Source organism: Acartia tonsa, chromosome 4 (assembly GCF_053477335.1).
Source record: "Acartia tonsa isolate MP-2025a chromosome 4, ASM5347733v1, whole genome shotgun sequence".
Lineage (NCBI taxonomy): Eukaryota > Metazoa > Arthropoda > Copepoda > Calanoida > Acartiidae > Acartia > Acartia tonsa.
The window spans coordinates 5,355,321-5,383,065 of record NC_137263.1 but is presented as its reverse complement, the minus strand read 5'-3'; the positions used below and the strand labels follow the sequence as shown (position 1 = coordinate 5,383,065).

Here is a 27,745-nt window from a genome sequence, read left to right as displayed (position 1 = left end):
AAAGCTTTAGAATTGTGAGATTTTCTTTAAAATATTTATAACAACATATCTATATTCATTTATTTTATAATGAAGTGTAAAAGTAAACAAGTCTATTGCAAAACAAACATACACCTAGCTATACAAATAGTTACTGTCAAGTTAAAGACCACGTAAACACTAAGTGATAAGTGTTAAGAATTGGAAAAATAAAACTATATCGTGACAAGTGGCTTTATTTAACTTAATTAATACATGGTAATGATTAGCAATTAACACCTGCTCTATATTTTATTTCCAATAAATAACTAATTAAATATTCGAAATGTTGTAAAATATTATTAAAACGATTTCTACACAAAAAAAAGTGTTTATGCCCTATAAAATATAAAAATGTATTACTACAAAATTCTGCTAAGGTTAAAATTTCTGTAATTTTGTGTAAATGTATCATGCAGGCCAGAGACAATTTAAGAAAGAGGAACTAAGATCGATTAACACTCATATTTATACATTTTCAATCTGTCGATACTTCCTGGTTATACGGGAGGTGAATCCACACTCAGATACGAAACACTCATCAAAAGGTTCAAAATTGGCCTTGAAGTTGATATTTCAAGGATATGAAAACGCTTTTGCCTAGGCTATATTTTGATGTTATCATATAATAACTTGAAGCGATAACAAAAATGTTGTTGTTGGAATTGTCTGCTATTTCGTGAATAATGTATGTCCTATTTCAGGGATTATTTTATACTTGAGTAAAATGTCATTAAATACATAACAGTGATGATTTGGAATTGGTTATTTTCATTTTATTATTTTTTTATTAATATTCTATTTATCCCTGAAATGAAAGCTGATGGAATGATAGAGTTGCCGAATTATTATAATAGCAAAGACTATAAATTAACCTTATAAATAAAATTATTTTTTGTAAAATGCAAAGAAAATTATAATAAAAGTCATATTTATATTAAACTTTTCGCAATTTTGAAAATTGTTTGCCCATCTTTGAAAAGTTGACAACCATGATGTGCGAGAAATGCCGCGTAACAAGCTAACTGCCATCAATTTTGATCAACTCTTACTCAAGTCTAGATGGAGAAGTTGCCAATCCAATTGGCAATTTCAACCTTTATAAAATTTTAGAACTAACTTCGGCGTGTCAATGAATTTTCTATAAATTTTAATTGTTTTCTTTATTTTATTTTAAAATTTATATAATAGGAAAGAGTTTTAAAATTTTTTATTAAGTATTTCAACAACTCTATTACAATATAGAGAGAGCGCATGGTAATTTTCTTGTAGCTAGAGTACGTGAAAACCATAGAAAGTAAAAATGACATGCTAATATACAAAATATGATGTTGTTTCATATTAAACATGTTCGACGATCAATTTTAAATTGCTAGGTTTATAATTTACACGATGATAAATTTTAATACGTTAGTAAAATGCTTGGTATATAATATTTATTTATAAATATGACAATGCAATGATGTATGATTTTATGTAGATTTGCAGTCACTTAGTTATTCTTGTTAACTAAGAAACTTCGTGTCTAGTTTTTTGACTAATTGCTTCAAAATTTTACATATATTTGGTATATTTCAAAAAGAACTTTCGAATGATTAAAACTCTATAGTACACCGATTCTTTTTTTGATTTGCAATTAAATTTATTGAATTATCCCTTTTTATTTTCAGAAAATACATTCAGAATATGAAGAGAAATGGACAAACCGAGGAATCTGATTCAAAACCACCCCCAACCAAAAAGCCCAAAGTTGTCAAATCAAAAGATAAAGAAAATCATATCGATGGTTTAGATGATACAGACTCTTTGTGGAGAGTCGAGGAAGAGCTTCAGTATAATTTCTCAATTGGGTTGGACACGAGCAGAAATATATGTAGGCTATTGGACGAAGGGAAGACAATTCCTTTTATCGCAAGGTAAAATATATTATTCATAAAACTAGGGATGGCAATCCGTCAAATGTTTGGACCGGATTCGGATTGAATTCTTACAAGAATCCGCCAAAAAATATTCCCGCGGATTCCCGACTCATATTTTTGGCGGATTTCGGATTCTAGCAATATTTAAAAAATTTAAGTGCTATATATGTCCTTAAAATTAATGCTCTCTATAATTCACTTCCGAAAATCGAACCAGATTTTAAAAGATATTATATACAATGATGATAATCTTTGCCTTCAATAAGGCGGAGTTGAAAGAAAAAACTCAAGACGCTAATTTTAGCCTACCAATTAAGAATCCGAATCCGCTATGAAAAAACTGTTCCCGGATTCGGATTCCACAATTTGTCTAAAATTGGGCGGATTCAGATTGCCGACCCTACATAAAACTGTACCTTTTGAAATACATAATTTCTTTAAATGGAATCATCTGATTAAAACATAATATGAGATCATAATACTCTATGAGAATTTCATATTTGATAATTTTAGGTATCGTAGAGAACAGACTGAAGGAATGGAGCCGGACACTTTGAGACACTTCAAGGAATCATTCGAAAGCTACAAAACTGTCAAAGAAAAATGTATTAAAAATATATCTGCTGTAGTGAAGTTGGGCAAGCTAACACCTATCGTTAAACGTTCATTTTTTGCAGCAAAATCATTGGAAGAGTTGGAAGTTGCTTTTACACCATTTAAGACAAGTGCCAAAACAAGCCTTGCTGAAAGGGCTAGAACAGCTGGACTAGGAGAACATGCAGAAAATCTGTTGACCGGCAGAATAAGTAGCATTGATCCAAACAGTTTAATTAACTCAAAAATACCCGGTAGGGAAACTGTTGCAGATATCGAGAACGGATTGCAACATGTAATAGCGGATGCTATTGTTTATGATAAAGACTTTGTCATATTTTTACGAGATACTCAAAAGAAAGCTGGCCTTGTGATGGAAGTAAAGGAAAGTAAGACCAAAGAAAATAAAAAAGACGCATCTACCAAAGATACAAAGAAGAAAACTGGCAGCAATGAGACAGATTCAAGAAAGTTTGAGATATATCATGATTTCAGCAAACCAGTCAAATTCCTTCAGTCCCATCAGGTTATCTTTTTAATAACTCAACGAATATAAATGTATTCATTGATTTTTAGTCATACGTTTTTTTTTAATCTAAAAATACAATAAAAAATATTTTTTAGGTTCTTGCCATTAATCGCGGAGAGTCACTAAAGTTTCTGACAGTAAAAATAAATATCCCAGACTGGGTGCTTCAACAGATAGAAAAACAAGTAAAGTATCAGTGGCTCTGTAAAGGAAGTAACTCTAAATACCGTACGGAACTAATATCAGCTTCTGTCAAAGACGCATATAAACGTCTGATCACTCCAAAAATTATCCGAAATTGCCGTGCAGAACTGACAAAAATGGCAGAAAATGAGGCCATTGATAACTTTGCCAAAAACCTACAGAAACTGTTGCTCATGCCACCCTACCTTGGCAAGACAATATTGAGTATTGATCCTGGATTCTCACACGGATGTAAGATTGCAGTTATTTCCGCTAATGGGGATGTTTTGGACACAGCTATCATTAGGCCAAGATTTAACATCGAGGTAAGATACTACTCTTGGAGTGGTAATCATATAAACACTTAAAAATAATTTATAATTAAATGAAAAGGGAAAGTAGGTATATCAAATGAATGGATGTAATAGGGAGATTTTTAAAGATAGATTTTGATCCTTTGAAAGCAGAGGTCAAAATAATTTTGCATAAATACTGCAGATTTAAAGTAATTCCATCTAACTATTAACAATTTTTAGACGGGAGGAGATGAAAGAACTTTTGCGCAGCTGCAGTCTCTGGTTCTTCAGTACAATATTGATACCATTGCTATAGGCAATGGAACTGCCTGCAGAGAAACTGAGAATTTAGTTGATAAAGCTATACAAACAGGACTATTTAAGCATATGAAGGTAAACTGCAAAACAAAACATAAATTTTGTTGTACTGTACTGTAGTAAACTTATAAGATTCCATAAGTAATATGTTAAAAATGAACCAATTTGCTTTTAGGTACAATATGTTATTGTTGATGAACGAGGAGCAAGTATTTATAGCTGCACTGATATAGCAAAGAAAGAATTCCCGAAACTTGACACCAACCTTATCTCTGCCGTTTCCTTGGGACGTAGGCTCCAAGATCCTCTATCGGAGTATGTGAAAATAGAGCCACATCATCTTGGTTGTGGGATGTATCAGCATGATGTTAAACAAGCAAGACTGAAGACTGCACTCGATGAAACCGTTGTTGAATGTGTAAGTTTTGTAGGAGTTAACCTTAACTCTTGCTCGGATCTTTTACTTCAAAGAGTGGCTGGCTTAAATGCTGCTCGTGCTAAATCTATTATAGACTACCGTCGAGAAAAAGGAGATTTTCAATCCAGATCAGACCTGAAGAAAGTAAAGGGCATTGGGGAAAAAGTTTTTGAGCAGTGTGCTGGATTTGTCCGTGTTGTAAATAGCTCTGACAAAATAGGAAAACCAGACAAAAAGTACAACCCACTAGATGCTACTAATATTCACCCAGAGTCTTATGCCGCTGCAAATAAAGTAATTGAGAAGGCAAATCTTGACATCTCTAAGATCGGAACCACGGGGTTCAAACAAATGCTGCAGCAGTATGTCGTTAAAAGAGGAGTTGAAAATCTTGCCTCGGAATTGAAGATAGGAGTCCCAACTCTAAATCTAATAGTTGAAAGCCTTGAAAAGGGCCTGGGGTATGATATGCGAGAAAGCATGGATGGTCCAATCTTTAAATCTGGAATGACCAGGCTGGAAGATATTAAAGTTGGTGATACCCTAACTGGCAGGGTTAATAACGTGACACCTTTTGGTGCTTTTGTTGATATTGGCCTTGGCAAGAATGGTCTGTTGCATAACAGTAAAATGCGTGGGGCTAAGGTCGAATTGGGAAACAGGGTTAAGGTCAAACTTATCAATAAGGATCTCAATATGGGTAAGATAGGCCTCGAGTTGATTCAACTTCTGTGATGATTTTTTTACAAAGCATTTATTACTGCATTTTAATTTTGTTTGTCAAATGTACCCAATTAAATTCATTTGAAACATATCAATGTTAACTCAAGTATACATTCAGTTTTGATTTGACAAACAAATAATTCATTTTTACATTTCTTTTTGTAACTAATTATCTTTTCAAATGTGATAAAAGAAACCAAAAAGTAAGTATAATTTCAGATAAGATGGCTTGGACAGCTAGTGAAGATGAGCCACCTTTCATGCATGACCACCCTGTCCTTGGTCCCTTTGTTAGACTTGGTTATGGAGTCATTGTGAAGCCAACCATGTGGTTGCGCAAGAAGGTGGAGGCTATTCGTGGTGAACCACCTGCATATTATCATAGGTAAATTCAGTATTTTGATTTTCTGCACTGTGCATCTTTTCTTTTTACTCGCGCAGCAGCAACAAATAAGTTGTATGTGCGCTATGAAAGCTGCCCTGCCATAATTAAAGGACGGACATTTAAGAAGTTCTCTCTTTTGAAGTTTAAGAATAATTTCGAAACCATCATTGTTTCACGTAAACTTCACAATTTAAACTTATAAACTATATTTAGGCGCTATGAGCGTGTGCCTACCATCGACGAGTGTCCTACCCGAGACGTTGTCTGCAGATTCGAAGCTACTCAACAATTTCTCAGAGATAAAGAGGTTAGTTAACTTAAGAACAATCGTTATCGCTTCCAAAATAAAATCATAAAATAAAGGTAATAATTTGTCCGATTATTGTTCATTTTGGTTCAGTGGGTAACAAAATAGTTTTTAAGGAAATGTGTGAGGGGGTATTTCTTGGCCCTAACACTTCAAGATACGGGTTTCGCAAAGTGTTAGCTGTTTCAAAGGAACCTATCCGGCCATTTCGAACTCGTTTATAGGGATTAGATAATACTATAGGTGTACAAGGAATTATTTCGCATGAGCTCCAGGTACTAAGTGGCTGCTATTCAGCCAATTAATTCCATTTGAAATTTTTATTTAGAATTTTTTGTCAGAATCACATTCCCTTTTCCCTGTATGTACTGAAATCAGAGGGATAATTTTACATCATATATCATATCGGCCTTTCTAATAGGCGTTTGTTGATTATCACCTAATCCTGGCCTGCTTATGACAGGCAGGCTATTATACATGAAGAATTTTATTATTGTTTCATTCAAATTAATCAAATTTAATTACTACAAATACTAGGTGGAGTCCCAAATTATTATGCTGTTACGTAGCCGTGTGGAAGATTGCATCTTCTACGAGAAAGGAACTGGCTCAAGGGCATGGCAGCCACATAGATTCGGAGCCACTGTAGACCTTAAAGAAGGCTCAGATCATAAGTGTAAACCTATTTTGGATACTTTTGAAAAGTGAGTATTTTTTCATCAATTTTAATGAATTATCCGGCTGTTTATCCACTTAAAGCAAACTTCCAAGTGTTTGACCGATTGTCCTTAATTATCCTGTTAACATCCCTTTTGCTGTTATTGTGAGTTTTATGCGAATTTGAAGCAGGGATGGCATTATGAGGCGTTTTTCACTAAAATCCAGGGGTGTATGTTTTGCACAAGATTTATTTTTTCCCCTGCTTCAAAATATTTCACCCCCCCCCCCCCTAGTTTTCCCCTATGGAGGGGGGGGGGGGGGGAATGGAACTATATTTACTCTTAATTTTATTCATTTATTCCCCCTCCCACATATTTTTCTTGTTTTTCCCCCCCCAAGGAGGGGGGGAAATTAAAAAAATGTGTTTAGGGCTATTTATTTCTTCATTTTTTTCCCCTACATATCCCCCCCCCTGTAGCAGAAGATTCAATGCAAAATATACAGTACACCCCTGCTAAAATCGGATTTAAAGCCAAAATTACATATTTTGACGGATTATGAAAATTGACTGATTCGGATTGCCATCCCTGAATAATGAAGGTGCTCTGCCCCTTCTTCTCCACCTAAATACCTTTCTTGGTAGTTCGTTATTTTTAATAGGTTCATGGCTATGGTTCTATTTATTTTACAGCTATTGGTTTGTAAAGTAAGTACACAAAGAAACAGTTTGTTCTAAATTGTAATAATAAATATTTTTAGAGCCCTGGAGAATTTCTTTGTGAAGTATGGTGAATGTGGAAAAATGCCAGTTGCTGAAACTGTGTATATGAAACAAAAACATAGGTTCGTAATTTTTTTTACAAATTAAATATATCGAAAACTTTTTTCCTTCAAACGAAGCCTTTACATAATTAGGGTCCGCCATAGTTCTGTCTGTGTTTTAATTTAGGAATTTTTATATTTTTCCTATAGATTTTAAACTATATGTATATGATTCCTAAAACAGTGAGGTATTCTTTAACTCTGTAATAATGACCTAGAATCCATTGTTTGAACCAACTTAGCTGTAGACTTGTTAAGTATAGCCTTTAATAAACGCCTTATTATACATGTACCTAGTTAATTTAAAAACTAAATATTTTCCTCCAACCTGGTCATTAGTACAAGAACAAGGTGGAGAATACTTATAATTTTCATGGAACTAACCCTTTAATATTCGTTTCACCAGAATGATGTGGGAGAGACGTCATGGACCTATTGGAACTGGTATGAAAGAAGATAAACCAACCACAGAAGCTTCAGAATAATTAAGCTATTACAATTATTAAAACTACCCAATGTAGTCAGTAAAATTTTAATTATGATTATTACTTATCACTTAGTAAAGGTCGGGATATAGTTAAATAAATGTTATATATGGAAAGAAAAAAAAATAATGAAAAATTGACCCTTTAAACTGTATGTTGCGTGTATGGTTTTCAGATTTGAATTAAAAGCTTTGGTCTCTAAAGTAAAAATGTCTGGCGAAGAAAAGGATGAAAGTGGCAACAACTTTATACCCTGCATGGCTTGGGTGCGCAGGGGTGTAGCCAAACCAGAGCCTGATAAGGTTCAGCTCACCAGAGAGGAGTTAACTGCGCTCCTTAAACAGACAAAGGTATACATAACATGATTTTCGTTGCACGCGACATATGGTCAGTCATTTTATTTACCAAAGGTAGTTTACATTTTCGATAGGTGAAAAGTTTGTGGCATAATATTCCTCACATTTTAGTATAGAACAATTTGAAGGCTACATATTATTTTGGGAATACTAGTTTAAACTGGTAACAAGGTATATTTATAGACATAGAAAGCTACAATAAATTTAAACATTAAAAAACTGCAATGTCTTATTAATATATAAATTATTTGCTTTGTATTAGGCTAAAAATCGGGGAAATGATTAAAGTAGCGATCTAGTAATCAAAATATAAATGACTTACCAGTCCAAATTGAAATATCTTAATCTTAGTCGCCTTTTAATGGTATTTGTTACCTTACAAATTTACCAAAATATGATATTGATATATATTTCAATTGTTCTTTATATTTTATTTTTCTAGTCAGCCTTTTTTTGGGGCATTTTCATTAGGTCAGTTTTTATACAATATCATACTTGAATTTTCAAGATTTCTTCAATACCTAACTACCCGGTGCTTTCACATAAAGTATCCTTTTGAGAACTTATCCCCCCCCCCTTTTTTGGAATTGAATTGATTCTTTTTTTGTAAATTACTTTAGGTTAGGAAAAATTAGATACAGAATAGCCCTGTAGGGTTAAGGCAACCCGCAGTGTTATGGCTCCCCACAGGGGTTAGGTAAAGAAGATCAACCCACTCCTTTTTCCTCCTTATTTTCAATTTATCTCAAAAAAAAAAAGAGGGGTGGGGGTATCAGGGCTCTACAGGGACTTTGTGTAAATACACCAAATACACCTCCCATTGTTAATTATCATTGACGGAATTTTACTGAATCTGACCACAGAAATTTTTAAAAGCGGGACTTTTCTATAATTAGGGTCGGTCTGTCCGTCCGCAACGGATAGCTTTTACTTTAATTCGATTTCAAAATTTGCAAGGTGATTCCTGTAGTAGTTAGGTACGACTTAGAAAGCGTAGCAACTCTATAATCGTTACCAGAATGTTCGTACGTCCATTTTAAGCATGTTCAGATTTTATCATTTTTAACAACAAATTGATCTGATTCTTTAATACTGATTCCTATGACAACAAAGTTATTCTCGATGCCATCTCTAAAATCAAGTCTAAAAGCAGTGTTTCAAAAAAAATTCTGATTATTTAGTTCTGACACTCTACAAGCGTTGATGTTCGTTTTTCCTACCGCTTAAGAGCTTCGCTGTTATGGATGTTGTCATCCTTGTTCTGTTTAGGAAAGATTGATTGAAGAGGCGGAGGAGGAGGATGATGAGGAGAATGGAGAAGCAGCTATGGCTGATACAGAATCTGAAAATACTGGCCCTGGCCCTTCAAAGTCTGAAAAAAAAGAAATAGGTTTTCAATAGTTTCAATCAAAATTATATATTTAGATAATTTAATATCAAAGATTTACATGATTGAGTATTAATTTGCTGTTGAGTTGGTACGTTTTTGTAGGATGAACCAATATTATTTTAAAATCCTAATTGAAATATCAATGTTAACATTTTTACAGAGGCAAAAAAGACTAAATATCTTAATATAGTTATGTAAGATGATATCCAAAGACAGCGTTTCGGAGCCGTATTGATTTTGGTGCGGCTCCGGCTCCGGATCCGACCTAAAATCAAGAAAAACTCTACATATTTTTTTCCCCATAAAAAAAAATATTTTTTATTTTTGACTTTTGAAGGTTTTAAAAGTTCAATTTTTGATAAAAATGGACTTGAAAAACTTTAAAAGGGCATTTGCTCATGACAAAACAGAGTTACTAAATTATAATTTGTAAAAAAAATCTCTTTATTTGTCTAGTCCGGAGCCGGAGCTGGTTTTAACGAAAATTACGAGTCCGGCTCCAGCAAAATATGACGGCTCCGGCTCCGAAACACTGTCCAAAGAGATTATAGGAAGACGTAATGGTGCATGGTTCCTTTCTTAATAAAGTTATGATATGAAACATATGACATTTTATGAAACAATTGAACTGAACATTGGCATTATAGACGAATACAATATGGATAATTACGACGACGACAAAGACGGCGATATAGAAGATGTTAATAAATTGATAAATTTTGGTGATCTGGCCGTGTATGCTGATCCCAGAGATGATCCTCTACTTGATGCTGATTTACCTGACGAGGAGGAGGATGATGTTGAGGACTTTTTAATCAGGTCATTTTCTCGTAGATTTGTACTGAAACATGACAATTTGAATCGTCTCCTTTGTACCTACTCAGGTTGGCAATCCGCCCAATTTTTGGGTCGGATTCGGATTCTTACAAAAAAAAAGCCGATCAATCCGTAGATTACGGATTCTTTTTTTTATGGATTGCAAATTTTCGGCTTGTGAATTGTGGATTCTAGTAATATTTTAAAAGGTCTTTTTTTTTAGCCCCTACAGCGGTAATTTTTCAATCCTAACGTAACCTAACTTAACTTAACCTAACCTATAATAAGCTTTAAAAGCTAGTATGAAAAAAAAAACACTTTGGAATCCACCCACTTGTAGTTGAGAAACAATAAAATGTTTTTTTTTTTTCCACATTTTCAATAAAAAAAAATTTAAGTGCTACAAAAGTCATAACTTTACAATCCAAATCCGTGATTTCATTTGCGGATTCGTATTCTCGGTCCAAAATTTGGGCGGATTTCGGATTCGGATTGCCAACCCCTAGTACATACTGCATATTTTTTGACAATTCTTATAAAGCACAATACATGGTGAACTTAGTTTCTGAATAGTGATGGCAATCCGTCAAATTTTTGGACCGGATTCGGATTCCTACAAGAATCCGTCAAAAAAAATGGATTCTGGATTCTTACTTTTGGTGGATTCCGGATTCTAGCAATTTTTTAAAAGGCTTTTTTAAAAATTAAGTGCTACATATGTCCTAAAAATTAATGTTCTTGGTGTTCTCTATAATTCACTTCCGATAATCGAACAAGATTTTAAAAGATTTTATATGTAATGATGATAATCTTTGCCTTAAAAAAGCGGGAGTTAAACGAAAAAACTTAAGACGCTAATTTTAGCCTACCAATTAAGAATCCGAATCCACTACTTAAAAACGGATTCCGGATTCGGATTCCAAAATTTACCAAAAAATTTCCGGATTCGGATACGGATAGCCAACCCTATTTCTGTAATCAAATAATATTAACTAACAAAAAACTTTTCTATTTTAGAGGCACAGATAACCTTATAGTTGTGGGTCATGTGCAAGGAGATTTATCTACTCTGGAAGTTTATGTTTATAATGATGTAGAGGATGCATTCTATGTTCATCATGACCTCGTTCTACCTTCTTTCCCTCTGGCTTTAGGTAAATTAATGATGCTTCATGTATTACGTTATTTTCTTTGCTATATTAGATGATAATAGCAAATAACTAGATTTTAGTCTTTAATTGTCTGTTATATTAAATACAATCTTATTTAGAATGGTTGTCCTTTAACCCCGAGACTGACAAGAAGGGAAATCTGATAGCTGTGGGCACTATGTTGTCACAAATCCAGGTTTGGGACCTGGACATTGTCGACTGTCTGGAGCCGGCATACACTCTTGGAGTTAAGCCTAGCAAAAAGAAAGGAATCAAACGCATTGGACACAAGGAAAACTTTCACCAATTTAAATTTTTATTTCGACCGTTTTTTTAGTTCAATGTTTAATCATCATTGTCCTATCCCTTCTTGGCATCTAATGGGGTATATGAACAGCAAAAAAAAGGACGTTTAGCTTGATCTCCAATTAAAAGGGGGCCAATGTACTTGGTTGTTCCTAACTTTGTAAATAACTAAATTTTAACTGTCAAAAAATCTCGATAATGAAAGTAAAACTTGAAACAGGACGCAGTATTATCCCTGTCCTGGAACAGATTAGCAGATCATGTGCTAGCAAGTGGATCTGTGGACCAAACTGTAATGATTTGGGATCTCAACCAAAAAAATGTTGCATCAACCTTAAAGTAATTTTTATAGTGAGCGCGGATGAGACACTCCGTTCCCAAACCAAAAAATTAAAGAAATTCTACCAAAAATAGGGTTATAGCACTGCAAGGGGACTATGCACGAACGAGAGCAAGTGATTCTAAGCACTTTCCAGCAGTGATTCTAAATATTTATTTTGTGAATATACTAGTTATTAGGGATGGGAATCCGTCGAATTTTTGGGCCGGATTCGGATTCCGGATTCTGAAGGAATCCGTCAAAAAAAGTGACGGATTCTTGCGGATTCCGGATTCTTATTTTTGGCGGATTCCGGATTCGGATTCCGGATTCTAGCAGTATTTTAAAAGGCCGTCCGTCACAGAGGGATAGCTTTTTTCATTAATTTAACACTATGTTACTTGGTTGAAGCCTTGATTTGTTTAAAGTGTTAAAGTGTTAAACATTTACATCACATTAGTAATTATTAAAATTTGTTATGTACAAAAAAATTTAAGAGGGAGTTGTAAGAAAAAACTCAAGACGGTAATTTTAGCCTACCAATTTAGAATCCGGAATCCGCTATAAAAAACGGATTCCGGATTCGGATTCCAAAATAGGCCGAAAATTGGGCGGATTCCGGATTCGGATTCCGGATCCGGATTCCCATCACTACTAGTTATGTTTGATATAGTTGTATACTAACTAAAAAAAGTAAGTTTTGCTATGGTTTTCTATGAATAAAACATTAAAATGTTAGTTATTTTTTTGATAAAACAACATCAAATGTTTTGTTAAGTTCAAAGGTTCAAATGAAATAACACGCCAAAACATTATCAAATGCTGTAAATTACGAAAGTACACTAATAAAACTGATTACAAGTTACCACCATCCCTTTTGATAAACTAACATTCTTCACTGAATAAGTTTAGGTACTTTTGTGTCAGCAGTTTAAACTCAACAAAACATTTTAAAGTTATTTCATTTAAAACCATGGTGAAACTTATTTTTTAAAATTGATATAACAATATTAAACATAACCCTAGTATATTAACCAAAACACATTAAGAATCACTGCTGGAAGGTGCTTAGAATCACTTGCTCTTATTCGTGCATATTCTTCTTTAGCATGGCAGTTGCCTTTTAATGGCGCCTTATTTAGGTGGCAGCGTCGGTTTAGTCGCCGTTACTTCACAGTTCCATATTTAAATCAAATGCCATGTCAAATTTTTAGTTTGTATCTTTTTATTAATTGAGTTCTTTTGTGTTTCATCCGCCTCTACCCATTCATATAAAACATTTTGTTCATCGGTATAAAAAATGAAATTGTACTTGCATCAAGATTAACTGAATTTAAATATATAACATCAATAATGCTTTAGGTATCACGAAGAAAAAGTGCAAGCCTTGGCTTGGCATCCATTTGATCAACAAACATTGGCTACAGGTAAACGAATATTTGGATACCTTTTTCTTTCCACTAATCTTGCGTAATTTTCATAATCAAATGCTATTTTTAAAGTTTTAAAGTTTTCCCCGATTTATCACATTTTTATTTAACTTGTATTATTTTGTCTCTCATTAATGTTACCCGTCATCACGATGTTGATGTAATCTATTATCAAATGCCAATGAATTATTTCCTTCCACTAATTATATAACAGTGATTATGTTTTTGAGGTTGTTGTGATAAGTTTGTTCGTGTAGCCGACTGTAGAACCAACAATACTTACAAGAAATGGAAAGTAGGAGGTACACTTTATTTTCTTTACAACCTTCGTAAATATGTACCCTGACTGACGAATTTACTTACAAAAAAATGTTAGTTTCTCTGGATAACTTAATAATAAATACAGGAACACTGTTTTCTTGTATTCATTCGAATCCGGTGGATAAGAACCGGTTCTCATCCATACGAAAAAACTATGTTTAGCACCGTATTATATCCAGCTTTCTACGAATATAATAATTTACAATCATAAGATTAAAACCAGTATTTTTTAGCCCGTGCCTTCGGCACCTCGGGGCTAAAAAAATTGTTTTAGTCTTATCTTATGATTCTATATCCGCGGAAAGCTGTTTATAATACGATGCGAGAAATAACTATTATTATTTCTAGGAGAAGTAGAAAAGTTGTTATGGAACCACTGTAACCATTACCAATGTAATATTATTTCTAGGAGAAGTAGAAAAGTTGTTATGGAACCACTGTAACCATTACCAATGTAATATTATTTCTAGGAGAAGTAGAAAAGTTGTTATGGAACCACTGTAACCATTACCAATGTAATATTATTTCTAGAAAAAGTAGAAAAGTTGTTATGGAACCACTGTAACCATTACCAATGTATTATTATTTCTAGAAGAAATAGAGAAGTTGTAATGGAACCACTGTAACCATTACTATTGTAATATTATTTCTAGGAGAAGTAGAGAAGTTGTTATGGAACCACTGTAACCATTACCAATGTAATATTATTTCTAGGAGAAGTAGAAAAGTTGTTATGGAACCACTGTAACCATTACCAATGTAATATTATTTCTAGGAGAAGTAGAAAAGTTGTTATGGAACCACTGTAACCATTACCAATGTAATATTATTTCTAGGAGAAGTAGAGAAGTTGTTATGGAACCACTGCACTGTAACCATTACTATTGTAATATTATTTCTAGGAGAAGTAGAAAAGTTGTTATGGAACCACTGTAACCATTACCAATGTAATATTATTTCTAGGAGAAGTAGAAAAGTTGTTATGGAACCACTGTAACCATTACCAATGTAATATTATTTCTAGGAGAAGTAGAGAAGTTGTTATGGAACCACTGTAACCATTACTATTGTAATATTATTTCTAGAAGAAGTAGAGAAGTTGTTATGGAACCACTGTAACCCTTACCAATGTAATATTATTTCTAGGAGAAGTAGAAAAGTTATTATGGAATCACTATCAATGTATTGTCTCAACAGATGCTGGCACAGTTCATGCTATTGATGTCAGGTTAGTTAAGTTGTAATTTGCAAAGGGGTAGTTTCACGAAATGCATTTGAACTTAATTTAGTGAACCGCATATTTTTTCCTGGTGAATTGGTTAAACTATATTATATGGCATATATTTGAAAAAAATTCAATTTTCTACCACCAGGGTTTCGGATCCGCATTGATTTTATGCGGATCCGGATCTGGATCCTCAAAATTTGGTCAGTGCGGATCCGGATCCTACTGGATCCGGATCCGGATCTTTGACAATAAAAATAAAATCACCAAATTTTTCAAAAAAATTTTATTCTTTAATTCGAAGTCAAAAATACTTTTAATTTTCAAGTCTGAACCTAAACCTTAAAGATTGGCTCTCATCAAGAGAATGTCTGAGATTTTATATAAATTTAGGTAGATTTTTCCATTTTTTCCGCATTTTTTGGAGTCTAAGGATCCGGATCCGCATTTTTTTTGCGGTTCCGGATCCTTGGACTCAAAAATATGCGGATCCTTGCGGATCCGGATCCGAAACCCTATCTACCACGTAGTATTTAAAATGTCAAGACTTTAAAATCGTCTTTTTAAATTGCATATATCACAAAAAGACGATTTTCAAGACTTAATATTTTAAAAACTTCGTGGTAGAAAATTGGAATTCTTTCAAATATAGGTATGCCATATAAGTATAGTTTAATCCATTAACTAGCAAAAAATATGCGGTTCTCTAAATTCAGTTCAAATGCATTTCGTGAAACTACCCCTTTAAGCATCGAAGAAGAAAACCAAATCTAATTGCAATGAAATACATGAGATATATAAAGTTAACAATGTTTTTGCTTTTCCTCAGGGGCTACCCACCTAGTACCTAATATAATCTAACCCAACCTGACATGAAGTAATAAACAAACAACGACATACTTCTCTTCCCCCACCCTTTAATATCAATTTATTTCAAAATAGGTGGAAGGGGGGTGGGGCTGGGCTCGACTAGTCACTTTAGAGGCTGTAAACCTAATCATTTTTTTTTATAAATTTAGAAAAGATACTCTAGCTTGGACCTTGAAAGCCCATAGCGAGGAGGTGACAGGGTTGTGCCTGTCCTCTCAGTGTCCAGGATGTCTTGTCACTTCATCTTCAGTAAGTTATTTTATTCTGTTGCAAATCTGTTTTGTTGTTACGTCATGTTGTTACACAGTGGTCCTCAAGGCAAAAGAAGTTTGACAAAACCTACCATAAAAACGGACTATATGGCCATCAAATATACACATTGGAGGGCCAGGAACTGATTTTCTTAAAATCATAGCTGTTCCTTCTTGGGGTTTATTCCATTTTAAAGTTAACAGACCAAATTCCCTAAAAAATTAAGGTTGTTTGACACAATTTTGTTGCTTTGGATTCAAACCCTTATAACTTTGGCTGTATGAAAGACTCATGAAAGCTAAACCTTCCATTGGAAAGCCTATTGAATGACAATTTCAGACATAGCTTTAAATTTTTTGTAGCTTTCTTACTTTTTGCTCTACAAGGAAAATTGTAACCAAAGGGAGAAAATTTATTGATAAATCTATTCTCAGAAAGACTTTCACTAGGGTATTTTGATGTAAATTTTTCAGGATTTTTCTTATGTTCAGTGATTCTTTTGATGACAAATGCAAAAAATACACTTTCATACATTTAATTTGGTATATTTGCATTTTTTTTACCTTGTGCCAAAAATTTTTTATAAAAATTATAAGTTGGTGTATATTTTTTTGTCCAAAATTGTACATAAATTTCAGGAATAAATATTAAGAACCATGAATTGCTACATTTTACATGTGTAGTTTTAAATTTCCTATATTTATGGTTGTGTAGGAGCCTCAAAAATGCTAAACCTACCATTGTAAAGCATGTTGAACACTCTATCCAAATAAATCTACGACTTTAAAAAAAAAATTGACTTAAAAGGCTTGCACAGGATTTATGTTAGGTGTAATAAATTTCACCAAAAATGTTTTCTTTCCTACAAAATTTGGAGTAGAAGGGAGGTTACAAAGCAGTAATAGTTATCACATGTCCTGTTTCAACACCAATCTATGGAGGGGGTGTGCCCCCCCCCCAAAAAAAAAAATGGTGCAGGGCTTAGGTGCCCCCCCTTTCCCCCCCTAGAAAGGGAGGGGGGTAACATTTTGATAGTTGAAAATAATGCAAAATTTAAAAAAATATTTTTTTCAAAACTCAACAAGATATAACATACCCCCACCCTCTGGCCCCCCTCCCCTACCCCATATCTATGGGGAATAATTCACAGTTGGGGGAGAGTGGGGGGTGTAAAAAGTGCATGAAAAGTGCTGAAATTTATTTTATTTTCCTAAAATATATTTACCCCAGGGGTAACACTTTTATGGGGTGGGGGGGTATTATCTGCTATATATCCTTTAAAAAAAAATTAGGGGGGGGGGGGTGATTTCAACCCCTCCCCCCACCTCCTTAGACATCTCTGGGAATTTTTTTCATCTTTTTTAACTCTTCTCCTTCTAAATTCTGGTAACTTCCCCCAGTTCAGGGGGTTTGGGTGGGGCTAACAATCCTTCCATAGAAAAAAACCTGCTTACGTTCAATCTGCACAAAGTAAAGGCCAATTTAACTTTGAGCTCGGGAACGAAGTAGAGGTTGGAAACAACAATATGATGTTTGGCTGGGAAACCGCTAAAGGACTAGTCAGGCAGATGATTCTGAATTCCTGCAGACCAGCAAAAATTTGCACCTGGAATGTTTGGACAATGTTTCAGTCAGGCCAGAAAGAAAACATTTGCTGAGAAATGCTTAAAGCCAGGGTTGTTATCCTGGCTATCACTGAATCAAGGTGGACAAATAATGGAGAGTTTAAACATCATTCTGGCTTGAAAATACTTTACTCAGGCCATATGAATGAGAATCTAGGACATAAGCAAGGGGTGGCTCTTATGCTGACCAAGCAAGCAGAGCAGGCCATGATCAGTTGCCAACCCCATGGTCCAAGAATCATGGAGGCTTACTTCAAATCCTAAGATATAAACATCAATCTGAGAATTATAGTAGCATATGCTCTTACAGAACAAGCAGATACAGAGGTCAAAAACGAATTTTATGACCAGCTTGACTCTGTATTTAAGAATGGTCATAAAGAAAAGGACCTGACCATGCTCCTAGGAGATTTCAATGCTCAAGAGGGGAGTAATAATGAGAATTTAGAAGAAGTCATGGGCAAATATGGCCTAGGCTTAAGTAATGGCAAGGAAAATGACAATGGTGATAGACTTGTAGGTTTTTGTACTGAAAACAAACTTGTCATTGGTGGAACCATCTTTAAACACAAGAAGATTCATACTGCCACCTGGAGATCACCAGATCAAAGAACCTTTAAACAGATAGACCACATCTGTATATCTAGATGTATAAAAGGTTCTCTCCTTGATGTCAGGGTTGAAAGAGGACCTGATGTTCATTCAGACTATTATCTTCTATCTTCTAAAGTTCTGATCTCTTCTGATAACATACCAGCTGAGGTCATAAAAGCAGACCTAGATACATCAGCTGAGGCATTCCTACCTTTGATCACAAAGATATGGAATGATGAGTTATGTCCAGAGGACTGGAAGAATGGACATATCTCATTACTAGCCAAAAAAGGACACTTGACCCAATATGGAAACTACAGAGGGATAATGCTTCTTTCAGTACCTAGCCGTATCCTTACTGAGCTCTTTGTAAACTTCATTGACTACAAAAAAGCATTTGATTCTTTAAACAGAAGATCTCTCTGGAAAATCTGCCGACACTATGGCATTCCAGAAAAGGTAATCAATATCATTAAAGCTATCTTTCATAAAGGAGGTGGAAATGTAATGTATAAAGGTAAATTATCAACCTTTTTTGAGATTGTAACAGGCGTCAGACAAGGATGCCTTCTTTCTCCCTTCCTTTTCCTCCTTGCCATTGACTGGATCATGAAGAACTGTGAAAGTTTTGGACTTTGCTGATGATATTGCTTTGTTAACAAGCAATAGAAGTCAAATGCAAAGAAGGACTAACATGATAGCTGAAACTTCCAAGAAAATTGGACTAGAAATTAATGTTCCTAAAACCAAAATACTCAAACTAAATGCAAATTCCCAAGAACCAATTACTATTGGAGACCAAATTCTTGAGGATGTAGATTGTTTTGAGTATCTTGGAAGTAAAATTGATGAAGCTGGAGGCACTTTAACAGATCTGTTAAAGCTAGAATTAACAAATCTAGGACAGCCTTTGCCAGCCTGAACAAAATTTGGAATTCCAACAACATCTCCATAAAGACCAAGTTAAGATGTTCTCTCTGTTTTGCTGTATGGGGCTGAAACTTGGTTCCTAAAAACAGCAGTGGTCTCCAAGCTACAGACATATATCAATAAATGTCTCATGAGAATCCACTAGATCTTTTGGCCAAATAAGATCACAAATGCTGAGCTTCTAGAGCGCAGTGACATGTCAGACATTAAACTGACAATAAAACAGAGGAAATGGTGATGGTTGGGGCACACACTAAGGAAAGGGCATGATGATATATCCAGGCCTTGACTTGGAACCCCCAAATAGGAAAGAGGAAACCAGGTAGACCAATAACAACCTGGAGGAGGGAACACTTAAAGGGAGTGTAAAGGAAAAAATTTCTCATCATATTATCAAATCTTAACATTTTCTAAGCACCTTTCAATAAACTGATCAACTAAAAACGTCGTAATAACAAAAATATCAAGGATTTAAGCCTTGATTTTTTGGTATTTTGGGAGGGAAAACTGGAAAAACAGGGAAAATCTGAACTTTTTTCTTTATTAAAATGTTTGTAGGGATATTTAACTTGTCACATATAGTTTAAACTATTTACTTACTGTTAAGCATTTATTTTAAGACATAAAATTGTTAATTCATGCTGTAATAACATAGAAATTAAGTAATAAAGATTTATTTTAAGTTTGTATTATTGACAAAAAAATACCTTACAGTTTACAGAGGGTTGAATCTCAGAGATTATTTGAAGTGATAATATCCTTTTTTATTGTGTTGGACTATAAACAACCCACTTTGGAGAATTAGTTTACACTTTTATCAGACTGTTTATAAAGAAATATTGCATCTTTATTATTTACAAATTTTGTAAATAAAGGTGGGCGAGAGATGGGCCATCTAAAGTTAATTGGATACTAAAAAAACCAGTTTCTAGCTTTGTTATTGTATTTGGTTTTCAATAAAAAATATTGCTTATTTTATCAATTTCTAAGTGACTATACAATGGTTTAAAGCAAGGATTATGGTAAAAGTTAGCTTAACCGGAAAAATCAAGAACTATGTGAAAAAGTTTAATTTTAGCTATAATGGGAGAAAAAAAGAATTTAATGCACATTTTATATAATACGTAAAATTTCTTCCTTTCCCTGTACCTTATAATAATCGTCGGAAAAAGCCGTTTTTTAAGCAAACAAAAGCGCGTTTTGCTCTATCTGTGAGATATTATGAATGAGATAATGTTAAGATTTGATATTAAAGGAAGCCTGCAAGAAATACCACGCTTTAACTGCTGAAAAACTGCCACAAATACACCCAATTCCCCAAATTTGAAGCCTTTAGCTTCAATAACAAAAAAGTTCTAGGCATTTTAAAATGACATTTTATGTACAATGAAAATTTTGAAAGAATTACAGTGCTAATGTTAGAAATTTTGAAATTAAACTACGTGGCCTAGAAACAAAATTATAAGCTTATTTTTGTGATAAATTTAGGCAACCAGTAACTAATTATATTTTTACAATAAAAATACCTATTTTTATAGTCAAAATCATTTTAAAAAATTAAGTTTAACTTGCGTTGTACCAAGTGTACTGTAGCCAATCAGAAGGCTGAATCAGCTAAGCAACCAATCACAGCTGAGATTGTATTAGTTTCCCCATTTGTTTCCGCTATGAGTTTTGTTTAAAAATGCAATTTAAATCAAATTTTTTTCATGGATTTTGACTATGAAATGTGTTGTTTTAATTGTAAAAATGTAATCAGTTACCGGCAATCTAAGTTTCTGACAAAGATAAAGTCATAATTTTGTGTCTAGGCGACGTAATTTAATATTGTTTCTTCTTTTATAAGCATTGGAAATCTTTAAAAAATTTGATTGCACATAAAATGCTATTTTGAAATGCCTAAAACTTTTTTGTTATTAAAGCTGAAGGCTGTAAATTTGGGGTATTGGGTCTACTTGTGGCAGTCTTTCAGCAGTTAAAGCGTGGTATTTCTTGCAGGCGTCCTTTATGATGAGAAAAATTTACGTTTACAGTCCCTTTAAGTGAACTGAAAGATTTAAAAATTCCATATTTCAGCATTGCCTCAAAATGTGCCCAAACAAAGGAAGATTGGAGAACCATTGTGCATGGCCTATGTTCTGCCGAGAACTAAAAGGCAATGATGATGACTCTTCATGCACTTTTTACACCCCCCCCTCTCCCCCAACTGTGAATTATTCCCCATAGATGTGGGATAGGGGAGGGGGGCCAGGGGGGGGGGTATGTTATATATAAAAATATTTTTTTAAATTTTGCATTATTTTCAACTATCAAAATGTTACCCCCCTCCCTTTTTAGGGGGGGAAAGGGGGGGGGGCACCTAAGCCCTGCACCATTTTTTTTAGGGGGGGAGGGGCACACCCCCTCCATAGATTGGTGTTGAAACAGGACATGTGATCACTATTACTGCTTTGTAACCTCCCTTCTACTCCAAATTTTGTAGGAAAGAAAACATTTTTGGTGAAATTTATTACACCTAACATAAATCCTGTGCAAGCCTTTTAAGTCAATTTTTTTTTTAAAGTCATAGATTTATTTTGATAGAGTGTTCAACAAGCTTTACAATGGTAGGTTTAGCATTTTTGAGGCTCCTACACAACCATAAATATAGGAAATTTAAAACTACACATGTAAAATGTAGCAATTCATGGTTCTTAATATTTATTCCTGAAATTTATGTACAATTTTGGACAAAAAAATATACACCAACTTATAATTTTTATAAAAAATTTTTGGCACAAGGTAGAAAAAATGCAAATATACCAAATTAAATGTATGAAAGTGTATTTTTTGCATTTTTCATCAAAAGAATCACTGAACATAAGAAAAATCCTGAAAAATTTACATCAAAATACCCTGGTGAAAGCCTTTCTGAGAATAGATTTATCAATAAATTTTCTCCCTTTGGTTACAATTTTCCTTGTAGAGCAAAAAGTAAGAAAGCTACAAAAATTTTAAAGCTATGTCTGAAATTGTCATTCAATAGGCTTTCCAATGGTAGGTTTAGCTTTCATGAGTCTTTCATACAGCCAAAGTTATAAAGGTTTGAATCCAAAGCAACAAAATCGTGACAAACAACCTTAATTTTTTAGGGAATTTGGTCTGTTAACTTTAAAATGGAATAAACCCCAAGAAGGAACAGCTATGATTTTAAGAAAATCAGTTCCTGGCCCTCCAATGTGTATATTTGATGGCCATATAGTCCGTTTTTATGGTAGGTTTTGTCAAACTTCTTTTGCCTTGAGGACCACTGTGGTTATTTGGTTTTAGTGGCTTTAATAATCTCAACAACAGTCTTACTTTTCGTTATACTTGAATACTTGAAGAAATGTTCGTCAGACAACCAACTTTTGATTGCACTTTTTTTCTGCAAGGTAATAAGTCCTTTATGTACAAACTAGCGGCTGCGTCCCTAGTATCTAGGAATATTTGAAGGGATATGAAAGGGCAAAAAAATAGCTTAAAACCATGCAAAAACTCTTTTATAAATATGAAACAGCATTAAACCATCCCGGGACCTATAAAAAGCTTCATTCTAAAGGAGAACCATATTGGTTCAGTGGTTGGCGAGATCCTTCGCTACAGACAAAAAAAGTTTACTACTTTATATAGAATAGGATGTATCTCTCTTACATTAATGAAACCAATAATTAAAGGGGGGAGGCGAAAGTGACACTTTTTGAAACCAAAACTAAAAGTAAACAAAGGAACTCAACTAAAAAAAGAGTTACAGGTCTGAGATTTTGCATGGCAGTTGCTTTATAGGGGTAAAATATGGAACTGCGAAGAAACGGCGGCGCAACCGCCAAAAACCGCCGTTTCCCGCCGAATTTTTTTTTGCCTTTTCTCGGTTGTTTTCGGCAGTTGCGACGCCGTTTCTTTACAGTTCCATATTGTACCCCTAAAAAGCAACTGCCATGCAAAATGTCAGACCTGTAACTCTTTTTTTAGTTGAGTTCCTTTAACTTTTAGTTTTGGTTTCAAAAAATGTCACTTTCGCCCCCTCCCTTTTTTAATAATATTTTGTTATTCCAGCTGTTTTGGTGGTTTGTTATAAGTATTAACGACCATTTTACTACCCATAACATTTTGTTTTTTTTATTTGCTCTGTATAAGAATTTTTTAGGTATTTTCAGTTTCGTGACATCGCCTCTTAAGCGGCGTTTCGTCGTATTTTTACAGAAGCTGTTCTCCTTTCTAGCTCCTGCGGAGGGCGCTAACCCTGCAATCATTAACATTTTACCTGACCTAACCTAAAGTTAACTATCAAAATCTACTGTGAAAATGCAACGAAACGCCCCTTAATAGGCGATGTCACGAAACCTGAAATACCAGATTTTTTGTTGTTTTAAATAATATTTTTTTTCAGGATAAGTCTGTAAAGGTTTGGGATATTTTGAGTGACAAACCTGATTGCTTGCTGGAACAGGATTTAAAGCTGGGATTTTTACAGGTTTGTTTTTATAGTTGAAGCAGGGATATCAACTATTTTACGTCCCCAGTAGTTTAACAGAATGGTTATTAGCATTTCTTCTTCTCTATAACCGTCTGATTGACACACACAGTGAATTATAGAGACGATTCTTTTAGTAAGAAGATATCACACGACGCAGCCAAAATAGCACCATTGCAATGTGTAAGAATAGTTATTTCTTTCATCGTATTATAAACGGCTTTCCGCGGATATAGAATGTACAATTATAAGATTAAAACCAGTTTTTTAGCCCCGAGATGCCGAAGGCACGGGCTAAAAACACTGGTTTTAATCTTATGATTGTACATTTTTATATTCGTAGAAAACTGGATATAATACGATGCTAGACATGGTTTTTTCGTATGGATGAGAACCGGTTCCTATCCACCGGATTCGAATGAATACGAGAAAAGTACTTATGTATCCTCCCCAAGCAACCGATCTCTGGAGGTTTTGTACCAGTTAATTTCTACTTTGCCGGAAAGCTTCCCATTAGATTATAGGCCATTTTTCTATCTATTTTTTTGGAAAGTAATTTAAGGTCGTTATCAATTCAGCTTATTGGTGGCCCACGCCGCGCGGCAGCCAAGCCCTGTTGTTCGGATTACCTTTAAAAGTTTTTTTTTCTTAAGTATGTGTCTTTTTAGTGTCTGTCCGGTTGTCCTGATGCTCCATTTGTAGTTGGGGTTGGTGGAGATAATCGTGATGATAACTTCAAAGTTTTTGATATCAGAGAATATGACAAGGTAAATAAGCAACATATAATAATCTAATCTCATTTTGCAGTAGGTAGCTATTTTAATTTACTATCGATGGCGATTAGCCTGTTTACTTTACATGTTACTAGCGGCTACGCCCTTAGAGGCCTCTAGGGGCACTTGAGGAGGTGATAACCCAATTTATCATTTTATATTTTAAAAGAAGAAGTAAAAAAAAAATTTGGAGGGGTAATTTTTTTCTTGGGAGGGTGGTAGTACCCTCCCCCAAAATAGTTATAAATCTTCCCGGGACCTATGAGAAGCTACCCTGTTCAGGAGAACCAGATCGGTTCAGCGATTAGCGAGATCCTTGGGTACAAACACACAGACAAACATCCTGTTGCTTTAATATAAGGATATTACGTTTGAATTTATACATAATGATTTGAGAAAAAATTTCAACAACAATAAAACTTCCTATATTTGCCCTTAACTCTTATGGCATTTTTGTTGTTGAAGGGACATCTTAAAAGAAATTATATATATGTTATAAAAGGGGGGTGGGGGGGTTTAATGCAACCATCTCGTAATCAATGTATAAATGGCACTTAAAATTCGAATTTTGATCTGAAATTGTGCATGAGTAATCCTTGGTAGGTCTATTTTCCCTAAATTAAAAAAAAAAGTTGAAAAAGTAACGGCTAACGGCTCAGCCGTTTAGCCGTTTTTTTTGGCTATTTTTAGGGCAAATCTTCATAAATTACGTAGAAATCAACTTTTTGAAACATATTTTTGCTTTAAATCATGTGAAATGATACAAAAAAACATTTTTTAGATTTCTAGTACCAGCAATTTCCGGCTAGAACCTTTTAAAAACGTTTTGGATCGGAAAAGAGCATTATGTGGAGAGAGGTTTCGTGATGGATTTCGCTTGAAAATACCCAACAAATGTCTAAACGGATGAGCCGCCAGCCGTTAGCCGCTACTTTTTCAACTTTTTGTTCGATTTAGGGAAAATAGACCTACCAAGGATTACTCATGCAAAATTTCAGATCCAAATTCGAATTCTATTTGCCATTTATACATTGATTACGAGATGGTTGCATTAACCCCCCCCCCCCCCCCCCTTACATATCAATTTCCAAAAAAAATAGGCTTATTTCCTATTTTGATAATTCGTTATTAATGGCTTATTCACTTGACCTTCATATTTTTCTCTATTGACAGGTCCGTAGAAGGTTAGGAAATCGAAAATTGGAGAATCCTCTCAACTGTTCTGAATTCGAATATAAAACAGCAAACGAAGCAGAACCTCAAGAGGTATATATTAAGATATTATTATTGGGATAAAAATATTAATATAAACATCTAATTAGTCACACTTAGATTTTTTATTTGATTATATTCTGTTAATAACGTGACAAAAAAATCTTTTGAAAATGCAGCTGATTCATACAAGATCACTACTTAAAACTATTATTGAAAAGGGGGGAGGCGGGTGTGCCACTTTTTGAAACCAAAAGTAAAACGCGCATGATCTTAGCCCATAAAAGAGTTACAGCTCTAAAATTCAGCACAGCAGTTGCTTTTGTGGAGAACAGTATGGAACTGTGAGAAAACGGCGGCGGAACCTCCGCTCCCGCCGAAATTTTTTTTTGCTTATTCTCGTCATAATAGACAATTTTCAAACATATGAGATAAACTTTTTTTTCATAAAAATTTCCCTTATATTTTACTTGACACTTGTAATATTTTACAATTGCTTTTTTTTATATTGACATTTTTGAAAATGTCACGTGAAAATGTAAGGGAATTTTTTATGAGAAAAAAGTTTATCTCAGATGATCTAGAACTGTCTAATTTGGCGAAAAAAAGGCAAAAAAATTCCGGCGGTTTTCGGCGGGAGTGGCTGTTTAGCCGCCGCTTCTTTACAGTTCCATATTGTTCTCATCAAAAGCAACTGCTGTAAGAATTTTAGAGCTGTAACTGTTTTATGGGCTAAGATCATGCATGTCTTACTTTTGGTTTAAACAAGGATGACAACATCCATAAAAGCGAAGCTCTGAAACGGTAGGATAAACGGACATTAACACTTGTATAATGTCAGAACTGAATAATCAGAATGCGAATGTATAAGAGTCAAAGCAAAATTGTAAGTAAATTTGTTGAAAAACTGCTTGATACAGGATAATGATTATGGACATACTTACATTTTAGGACTTGATTATAGAGTTGCTTCGCTTATAATATTGTACTTTGTTGTCCCAGGAATCAGTATACCAAAAATCAGACCAATCGGATAATTAGGTCACATACAAATTTGTTGTTAAAAATGTAAAAAAATCAACATGTTTCAAATGGACGTACGGACATTCTGGTAATGATTATAGAGTTGCTACGCTTTCTAACTCGTACATAACTATTACAGGAATCACCATGCAAAATTTGAAATCGATAGGACAATTCTAACATGCCTAAATTAACGAAAAAAGCTATTTAAAAAAGTAAAAAAATTAACATGTTTAAAATGAACGTACGGACATTTTGGTAATGATTATAGAGTTGCTACGCTTTCTAAATCGTACCTAACTACTAAAGGAATCACCATGCAAAATTTGAAATCGATAGGACAATTCTAACATGTCTAAATTAACGAAAAAAGCTATCCGTGACGGACGGACGTACGGACCGACCCTAATTATAGAAAAGCTTCGCTTTTAAAAAGTGGCACATCCGCCTCCCCCCTTAAGTCACACTCAATTATTTGTAACACAATTTAACAAGATATATTGAAATATTAATATAGTAGCGGCTACGCTCCTAGAGGCTTGAGTAGGGGGGGGGGGGGTCATTCTAGTGGCGATTTCTCTTCAAAGGAGGGGGATACCATCTTCCAAAATATTAATAAACCTTTCCAGTACTTGAGAGAAGCTACATTGCGAGGGAAAACCATATCGGTTCAGCGTTTAGCGATATCCTTTGGTGAACACAGATTGACATCCTGTTGCTTTAATTCAGGATAAGATAATAATTTATTTATGTTTTAGAGCATGGATGCAGAATCTACTTCAGATGGACTGAGCAGCATGTCCTTGCAACAACAACCACCACTACACAACATTGTGGTTCTCAAAGATCAAGATCCTCTCAGTTTAGGCGCAGGGTCAAAGTTCAATAAGAACAGGTTCAATGATAAGAACAAGAAACCCAAGAACAAAAAGCGTTAACTGTTTATTTTTTTTTCGCCTGCATTTTTTTACCAAAAATTTAATTATTTTCAGATATTATGTAA

At 34.2% G+C, this 27,745-nt stretch overlaps 3 protein-coding genes across 3 annotated transcripts; all 3 read left to right on the top strand.

Annotated features, from left to right (window-relative positions):
- Positions 1-1,082: 1,082 nt before the first annotated feature.
- LOC145315778 (S1 RNA-binding domain-containing protein 1) lies at positions 1,083-5,221 on the top strand. Its single transcript, XM_080155863.1, has 5 exons — positions 1,083-1,934; positions 2,451-3,057; positions 3,156-3,569; positions 3,780-3,932; positions 4,033-5,221. Exons 1-5 carry the CDS (start codon positions 1,705-1,707, stop codon positions 5,008-5,010), a joined length of 2,382 nt encoding a protein of 793 aa, XP_080011989.1. The 5' UTR covers positions 1,083-1,704; the 3' UTR covers positions 5,011-5,221.
- On the top strand, positions 5,185-7,833 carry ND-PDSW (NADH dehydrogenase (ubiquinone) PDSW subunit). Its single transcript, XM_080155869.1, has 5 exons — positions 5,185-5,383; positions 5,597-5,690; positions 6,228-6,394; positions 7,110-7,193; positions 7,579-7,833. Exons 1-5 carry the CDS (start codon positions 5,223-5,225, stop codon positions 7,655-7,657), a joined length of 585 nt encoding a protein of 194 aa, XP_080011995.1. The 5' UTR covers positions 5,185-5,222; the 3' UTR covers positions 7,658-7,833.
- On the top strand, positions 7,822-27,735 carry nclb (PWP1 homolog no child left behind). The gene is made up of 14 exons (XM_080155864.1): positions 7,822-8,007; positions 9,283-9,403; positions 10,051-10,222; positions 11,237-11,373; positions 11,490-11,664; positions 11,899-12,015; positions 13,358-13,422; positions 13,656-13,727; positions 14,893-14,974; positions 15,991-16,090; positions 23,651-23,734; positions 24,403-24,501; positions 25,681-25,773; positions 27,501-27,735. The coding sequence occupies exons 1-14, from the start codon at positions 7,822-7,824 to the stop codon at positions 27,678-27,680; spliced, it is 1,683 nt and encodes a 560-aa protein (XP_080011990.1). The 3' UTR covers positions 27,681-27,735.
- Positions 27,736-27,745: the final 10 nt, after the last annotated feature.